General features: G+C 35.6%; 1 protein-coding gene across 1 annotated transcript in view; it reads right to left on the bottom strand.

Moving 5' to 3' along the window:
- Positions 1-581: 581 nt before the first annotated feature.
- Positions 582-9185, bottom strand: part of kcnt1 (potassium channel, subfamily T, member 1) — a 53412-nt gene continuing 44808 nt past the window's right edge. The window contains exons 22-31 of the mRNA XM_038274923.1: positions 8225-8296; positions 7961-8095; positions 7750-7861; positions 7569-7670; positions 7249-7332; positions 6492-6620; positions 6119-6413; positions 5964-6026; positions 5811-5895; positions 582-2891 (exon numbers count right to left, since the gene is read on the bottom strand). Coding sequence (XP_038130851.1) covers positions 2786-2891; positions 5811-5895; positions 5964-6026; positions 6119-6413; positions 6492-6620; positions 7249-7332; positions 7569-7670; positions 7750-7861; positions 7961-8095; positions 8225-8296 — 1183 coding nt within the window. The 3' untranslated portion in view covers positions 582-2785. The remainder of the gene's footprint in view (positions 2892-5810; positions 5896-5963; positions 6027-6118; positions 6414-6491; positions 6621-7248; positions 7333-7568; positions 7671-7749; positions 7862-7960; positions 8096-8224; positions 8297-9185) is intronic.

Below are 9185 nucleotides of genomic sequence, written 5' to 3'. Positions count from 1 at the left end.
ATCGACCAACACATAGTAGTGCATAATATCAGGTGGAAGGAAAACCATCCAGTTTGTATCTGTGTTATGAAGCTGTGATAGTGTCAGAATTTATACTAAATGTCGGGTAAGGCACTTTGGTTTTGTTGCTCCAAAGCAAGTTAGTTGGGATAATATATTTTATATAAGACACATAGTTACTCTCTTTATAATTTCTTAAAGGTCATTTTAGATAATGTTTGAAACAATATTTATGTATCCATCCATTTTCTCTTACCTAGTCATGTCAGGGTCGCCCATAGACTGCCTACCTCCGGCAGTCAATGAGCGAGATGCGGGGTACACCCTGGACAGGTCACCAGTCTGTCACAGAAACATTTATGCACTTTTTATAAATATGAAGAAATCTCTGAAGTGCAAAGTAACTGGTCAAAAAATAAAACTGTTACTCATCTCAAACCCTTCAAAATTGGTGTATATGTAACATGCTGACTATATATGATAACAAAATAGCAATATGAGCATTCTTTACTTTTTATTTTTTCAGTAATAGAATACTGTTTATTGATCATTTATAATAATTTCTGTGAAGCCATCGGGTCAAAATGAACAGAGTATAAAAGGAACACAACTCAAACCACTCTATGTATTTTCAAGCACTTTAATGTGCACATAAAGCTATGTTTAAGTACAAATTGAGTCAACACTGAAATGGAAAAAGAGATACACACTTTTGTCAAGCAATCACAACATGGGGCTTTAAGATTATAGTAGGAGAAATGGGCATGGACCCCTTTACAGATTCTAACTGCATTTACATAAATAAAAAATGTATAACAATTAAACTGTTTACATTTAAAACAGGGAAGCAGTCATTATTTTGTGGCTAAAATAATATATAGGTGGCTATGGTTACAGTATAACAAACATATCGGTTATATATCGATTTTCAGGTAAAGCTTTAATAGAGATTCTCTTGATCTAATAAGAGTTTGCTTAACAAGTTAATTTTAGCTTATTAGTCAGACAGGCTAACTGCTTTGGCAGCCTGCTGCTTAACATGCATGCCACTTATAAGACTGACTGCTGGATTTCTCTCCTTCAAGGTAAGGAAAAGAGAAGTAACCTACTTTAACAAGACAGCTGATTGGCGATGCACAGATAAAGATGGTCACCTAAATATTTCAGATCAAGTAAATTATAGTATGTAAACTAAATATTTATAAAAAAAATTTAGCTTTAGTTTTAATAACAGAACCAAACTTATTTACTGGCTGACATGTAGAATCAAGACGGTACTTAGAATTTGAAATATAAAGCAATTTATAAGGTTTTGGGGCTTTGGAGAACCATGGTTGGATCCATAAACTACAACTGGAGACAAAATGAATTAAAGGGGAGGATTCTCAGGGACTACAAAATTACTGCAAAGCTGAAACACATCAGGAGGGTCGCAAAAAGAAGGACAGCTCAGGCCTGGCAGGCCTCGATTGCCTCAAGGTCTGTGTTGTTTAGTTTGCAAATGTAAGAAAGAGAATGGAAGTTCTATGGATGGCAAAGTTCTAAGGTCAAAAAGACTCCTGAATGAAACAAACACAAAGGACCTGTCTCACAAAATTCTTGATTGTCCCCAAAACAGGGTAGAAAATATCTGTATCTATCTATAAAAGAGAAATGTTGAATTTTTTTAAAGGTGCAAGTTACTTTTCAAGCCAAAGTAATATAACATTTCTTAACAGCTAAAACCATGTATTCTAATATCTAACAGACAATCCTGAGGGAGAATGTTTATTAGTTTGAAACCATTAAGGCTGAATTAAAACATGTCTGCTAAGAGGAGGGCGTCAACATTCCTCTGCAGTGGTGTAAAAGACAGAATACCGGCTATTGAAAAAGGTAAGGTATAACTTGTTGCTGCAAAGGTTGGTAAACCTTAAAATGATTTTCTCCATTAATGAATGAAAACACAATTCAAAACAGCTTTTGAAATCACAGCAGGTTTCATAGTACTGGCGAGATCTGCAGACATTTAGGCCTCTTATTTAAAGGACTTACATTTATAGAAAATACTTCATGGGAAATAGTTTCGATTCTCTAAAACATGCACGACACCAAAGAGTGCATGCCCAAACCCACAAAAAAAAAAGAAAAAAAAAAAAAAACACAACAAAAAGTACTTTAGAATACTAAAGATCAATCTCAACCTGTTAATAAAGCTGCAGAGTCCTCAGGAAAATAACACTTTAAACAAAGGAAACAAACAGAAATAACTAGCATCATTATATACATACATAACCCATTAACATAGTCCTTATTGGCACTAATTAAATTAAATTTTAGCTACAAAATAAACATCTGAAACTTTAATGCTCATTTTTATTTAAGTCACTTAGGGTTGTTTGAGTTTAGCAGACTTTTAAACAGACAAATGTGTCAACCATGGAAAGTCAAAAGACAACTTAAAGCCTAAATATTTTCGATTTTTTTGCTGAGAACTGTATAAGCAGATGTCTGTCATTGTCTTACTCTCCTGTGGTACCCTATGTTTCAACAATGTAAGTCTTAGGTAAACTGTAGATACACATCTAATAAGTCTACGGTATTTAGACTTGATGAAGCTTTTGTATGTACAGCATTTGAAGCAAGATGAGTAAAATTGCAAACATGATATCCAATGGGATCAGACAGGCAGTAGGCACTCACATTATACATTTGTGGGTTTCAACACTAAAGGAACCAAAGACCAAATTGTCTTCTTTATATTCCAACTGAAAGGAGGCCATCTCGGTTAAAAGTCAGCATTATGTCAGAGTGGGGTGTCCTCTCTGGACTCCTGTCTCTCTTTTAGGCTACTGCTGTGGACGGGCGGCTCATCCGGAACGTGCGCCAGAGGGTCAGAACGTATCAAATATCTGTGAGAGAATAGAGATGTTAGCAACAAAAACATTACTTTAACTCCATCATCGATTCTTTAGTTTCTGACCTTTAAAAATAAAAAGGTAAAGGAAGATCAAACTGAGATATTTTTTTATTTTATTTTTTATGAATTGTTGAAAAATAGATACTTTATGGCAATTAATAATGTCATTCTGCTTGTATAAATCACTGATGAGAATGGGCTGTGGAAAATAAATGTTTAAAAGGCAAAAAAGCATGAATTTTCAGCAACAACAAAAAAAACTTTGCTAAATGTTGATAAGTATGGCTAATTTTTGCTAAAAGTGGAACTATTGTAGCAGCTTATTACCGGTACTTTAAACTTGCTTGCATCCATAATTACAACAAGTAAAGCAATAACGCTTAGTCTGCTTATTCATAAGACATTAATGCAATGATATACATACTCCAAAAGCTGCAAAATGCTTTGTTCCTTGCTGCTACTAAAACAACTGGCAGAGTCCTCATCTCCTTAGTTCCTATTATGATATTTATCCTTACAAATTAAACTTGAAACACTAGGAGGAGCCAAAGGAACACAATTTTACAAGAAATTCACTTTCTTATTTTATGTCCACAGGTCATTTTAAAATTGATCATATTCCTTTTTACATATTATTTTAATCACACAAGAACCTCAAATTAGTACATTTTTGTCCAGATTTTATGTGACTGATCAGCACAAGGTGGTGAATAATCAGGAAGTTACAAAGAAAGGACATGATTTTACATTTTTGTATATAATTATAAAAAGTGGATAGTATTAGTCACACAAGCAGCCAAGAGGCGCATGCGATTTTACATTTTAGGGGTAGAATGTATCAAGACAACTTTTCTCTTCTTTATAATGAGGAGCAAGGGCGTAGGTTTGATTTCAACTTTGGTAGGGACACTATTGGTTTTCATTTTCATTGGTCTGTCATTGGTCCTATGCAAAAAAATGGATGCCAAAATGCATGTTTCACCTTGTTTAATTTAGTAAAAAAAATCTTTAAGGAACCTTTGTCTATCTGATTATTAATCGATTAATCAAAAAAATAATCAACGGATTAATCAATTTGCAAAATAATCATTAGTTGCAGCCCTAATTTTATGGTAACATTCCAAACACATTTCTTTCATAATACAGCACCGAAGGGCAGCTGCTTCACCCTAAGGCTGCCCTGCAGCATTATATCTGTGTTTCCTACAGTCATATAATGTTTCTATTATAGAAGTGGGTTTTTAATTGTAAAGGACTAAATGTAAAAAAAACCTTTCATCATCCTATATTGCTCGTCTGGCTGTTTAAATAGCTCATTATGTCTTTTTTCTTTTTTAGTGGCATCATCTACAAAACACAACACTAAGAATGAGCCTAAGTTTTTTCAAATATAAAATCACTTTTAACAATTATAAAAAACAATATAGCACTATCTTATCTGTAATGTAATAATATCCAAAATAAACAGCCAGATTCAAGCATTATTTACCAGACAATGTTTGCACTAATTTACTTATGGACCGTGTGGAAATCTTGAAAAATAGAATCAAGGTAAGTAGGGTTCATCTGTTTGTCTTTATCCTATTTCTAGAAGTAGAAGTTAATTAAATAGCACTATTTAAATATGGAAAACAAAAAATAGCAGATCTTTAGCATCCTTCTCATGTTATGTTCTACAAAAGAAATAACACCTGTTATTTATACCTGAACTGCCATCAAAAATGTAAACATTAATAGCAAGGAAATATTGGTAAAAGGGAATCAGAAATGTTGATAGTTTACAGTCTTTGTTCATTTTACCAGCTGTTTTTTGAACCCCTGTCTGACTCAGAATATTTAGTTTTATAAAGAAATCCTAACGTTGGTTACTTTCATTTCTCAAGTTCATCAAATCCAAACCCTCTCCTGCTTCTTTGCAGAACTGCAATCAGCAGCTTTCACCTGTTCTAGCGTAGATGACATTTAGTTTTTTAATTGGGACTAGTTTCGTGGCCTAATATTAATTTTGGTAACCGCCGTATTCTAGCGTAATTTTAATTTTGCGCTCCAAGCGCGCGCGCACACATAGACGAGAAAACAAGCAATCAGAAAGAGAGAAGGAGGAACTTAAGGTGGAAAAATCATAGAGTGGAGTTAAACATTGCAGTACAGTTGGTGCGATGCTACGTAAAATGTACAGGAAAGACCAGGCAGCTGCAGCTACCAGGCAGAGGAGCTGCAAGAGGAAAATGTTTGCATGTTGTTCACATGCAATTGTTGGTAGGGACAATTAGGTCGGTCCACAATTTTGGTAGGGACATGTCCCTATGGTCCCTATGCAAACCTACGCCCATGATGAGGAGAGAAAAGCCATTGGTGAAATCTGTCTTTAGGAATCAGGGTTTACATTTACAACAAGTTGAGTACTGTAGGGATCCCAACAAACATGGTAAGAGATTCTCTCGTCAAATGAGACCAACATTAAACTTTTTGGTCAACATGCAAATTGCAGTATATGCGGAAAAGCTATCACTAGATATCACCCTGGCAGCAGGTAAAACATTTTTCTCTAGATAGGTATAACTAGGTGATATACCCCAAAGATCTGTTCAAGATGAGACTGTAGTAGAAGGTATTGACTTTAAAGGGGTGAATACAATCAGACACCATGCTTTCCAGATTTTAGTTTGGGAAGAAACTAAATATTATATTTTATTTCTGTCTTACCTTCAGTGTGTTTGTGTTGGTTAATCAGATAAAAATCCCAAATAAAACACATTTAAGTTATGATTGAAAAGTGAATTTTTAAATAAAAAATTTCAACTGCTGTGAATATTTTTTTAAGTCATGGCAGTACACATATTTGCAGGGTAATGCAACCAAAAAACATATAATGCAAAAAAGAAAAATATACACTGTCGCATTTACTTACACAATGTCATTGATCTCCAGTCTGGTGTCATGAGAAGGGTTGATGAGTACATAGGACAAAGTGTTCTGGTGGTCATTCTGCTCATCTGAAACAAACAAAATCAGTCCAAAACGGTCCTATCTTCTGTATATTGAAAGCTCTAAAATGTTTTACCTTGTAAATATCCCAAATTGACTCTGTTCATGACATCACTGGCTGTCAGATTTGTCAGATCATCTGCATTTAAAAAAAAGGAACAGACATATTGAAGAATTAAACAAAGTCTTAAATGTAATGGTGATGTAGAAAAGAAAAATGTCCATAGTTACCGTATCCAGAAGTGGGAAGGCCCAGATGCCTCATACGGTTACGGACCAGCTCAGACAGCTCTTCCCTCTCAGACCGTCTGTAGAGGTTAAGACGCTGCTGAGCTATGCGCTGCGCGTGGTCTTTACTCGAGTCTCGGCTGCTTCCCTGCCACCTCACGCTTTTCTTACTGAGACGCCGTGCCCATTGCATACTCTTCTTCCTCAGCAGGGGGTAATCTGATGGGTCATTGCTGCGAGACTCGTCCCCTCTTTCTTTTGTGTCTTCACAGTCGTCTACACTCATTGATACCTGGGACTTAATAATGATGTAAGACTTCAACAATTTCCTCTGAACCAAGTGGTCATATGTTGGTCTACTTTGATATAATCTCACCTCTGAAGTGGTGAAAATGTGGGACTCTGTACGATAGATGCCAATAGGAATTTCAGCACTAGAGGAGCAAAGTTTTTGGAAGAGTCTCCCATAGGTACCAATCCATAAATCCTCTTCTGTTATTTTCATCTGAAAAAAAAAAAAAATCAACTTTAAAAAAAGTTTCTTCAATTCAACTGTGTTTTTCTGTATATAACTCTACTTTCTACAAAGACACTTGCAAAACTATTCTAATCCTTTATTTTTACCCATTAAACCACAGGTCAACCATATGTTTAGTTAGATTTTATGGGATTGCCCTAAAGTGGTCCACATAAAGAGGAAGAGAAAGGAACAATTATGGAAGTAGTTTAAGTAGAAATCCTTTGTAGAAAGAAGAAGTCTCATTTCTAGTTCGACTCAATCTATTCCATAAACGTGATGGTGGCAGCATCATGCTGTGGGAATGCCTATCTTCAGTAAAGAATGACAAGGTGGTCAGAGTTAAAAGGAAGCTAGGTGGGAATAAATACATGGAAACTCTAAATGAAAATGTTAGAGGCAAAAAATTGAGACTGATAAAGCAGTTTACCTTTCAATTAGACAAAGACCCAGTGGTTGGAAAAAACTATTTCCTATCACAACATTAATTACGAGTCTTCAGAAAAACTCTATGAAAGTCGGCTCTCCTCCTATTTAAGCCTGTTTTGTTGAAATATCCTTGATGACTGAGAATTTGCAGGGGTATGAATACTTTTGCAAGATATTTGTGACTCACAGCACAAAGGAAGCCTGATCCAGGAGTGGTGTCCAGTCCCAGCAGAAGTCTAGCAATAACAATCATGTAGTCCTTTACAAAAGACTGAAAAAGAACCACGTAAAAAGCTGTTCAAATTGTTTGTTGATTTAAATATAGCTGACAAAATAAAAGCATAGTATAAAGAAAAAGTTTACAAGCAATGCTTTAGTAACTGGGCACAAGAGGGCACTTCTGACTTTTGTGAGGTGCAACATCTTTCTCTGTTGATGTGAAGCACATTCTAATACCTGGTGTTCAGGAGAGGGAGGCTGCATGTTGGGTTTTAGTTGCCTACCAACCTGATAGAGGAGGGTATCCAACATGCTGATGCTGAACACTCTGCCTGCAGCGAAGGGCAGGCGAAACATGAAGGCCAGGTTGGAGCCTTTGTCTCGCTCTTTCTGTGAAACATGAAAAAATCAGAGTCGTTAAATTATAATTCACCATGCAGTTCATACAAGGGTAACCTGCTTTCCTGACCTTTTCCAGCTTTGACAGAGCCAGCGAATAGCAGTCCTTTGCTCTGAACTGCATGAACCTCATGTTGGATGGATGTGTAAGCTCAGTGATAATACTGAGACTTGGAAATAGCCTGAGGTTTTAGAAGTGAAAGAATTAGTGCATGTGGTGTTACATCAACTGAACACTGATTTATGCATGTTATCCCATTCAACTGGTAAATTTATTTTACCTGAACATAGTTTGTACATTGACAATAGTTTTTGCATCAGCCATGTAGTCCTCCTCTGCACTCATTGTACTCTCTTTATCAACCACAACCAAGTTATCCGCATATATAATTCCACACTGGAGCAGACTGTCCAGACTGCAACACAGGACAATTTTCCATTAATACAACATATGAAAAATATCTAAGCATATATGTTGAAATGATTGAACAAAAACATGAAATATTTTTGAAAAAATTAAAATATATTTTCTGCTACTATCTTACTTGTCTATGGACCCAGCCATGTAGTACACCATTGGGAAACAGCAAATGGCTTCCAGGAAGTGATTATCAGGGCTGTGGGAAGAAAACTGAAAATGAAAATTAGGAACTTTCTTTTTTTTTCCCAACAAAAGATTTGTTGCACAGACTCAGAATTGAGAAATATTTATTATGTTAAATATCCAGAGAAAGCCTTTGAGGAAACAAAGAAGTTGATTCCCACAATAGGAGTTGTCTTTTGTTTCTTTTCTTTGTCTCTGCTACTATTCATCTGTGCTGTTTGTTTCTCGAGTCAAAATTTACATTTTCAGTTTTAAGAAATATGTATCGAATTCAAACAAAATTTGCTAAAGTGTATAGTGTGGATAAAGGCAATTCCAAGTTATTTTAAACACAGTCCCTCACTTCATTTAACTCCTTATACCTGTTGTGAAAGTACTGTCCTTTTTCTGTGTGCGGATATCACTCTGTGTTAAGTGTTTCATAGGCTTTTAATAAGTTTTTTGCTGCCCTACGTAGATCTGGGTTTTCCCTAACAATGAGATCCAAAAGTAAGTAATAACTTGGAAATATTCATGAAATAAATGTCAGATTTTCGTTCTGTTTCAAATGTTCCTATTCATAATTTCACATATTCTTAACTGTTTATATGATTACAGCTGGGACCCCTTAGATGAATGCAAGATGTTTAGAATTAAAGCATTTGTGACACCTGCCAATCTTTTAAATATGTCTTCTCGCAGGAGAATGATTGAAATCCAAATGTTCATCTGGAGGCGGCTCCTTCTTATAGCTCTGTCATAAATGGGACAGATGGACCCAATATTCAATGCAATTCAGACAATTGGAAGTTTCAAATCATTTTTTGACGTAAAATAATGAAACAAACAAAACGGGACGCGGGCTGCTAAGGATAAGCAGACCACAGTGGCTGAAGGAAGGGGCGGAGCACCGCCCAATCACT

The sequence above is a fragment of the Cyprinodon tularosa genome, unplaced genomic scaffold, assembly GCF_016077235.1.
Source record: "Cyprinodon tularosa strain WSP-4 unplaced genomic scaffold, ASM1607723v1 ctg94, whole genome shotgun sequence".
NCBI lineage: Eukaryota > Metazoa > Chordata > Actinopteri > Cyprinodontiformes > Cyprinodontidae > Cyprinodon > Cyprinodon tularosa.
Note: the sequence above shows the minus strand (reverse complement) of the source record. Positions and strands in the feature narration are given on the sequence as shown.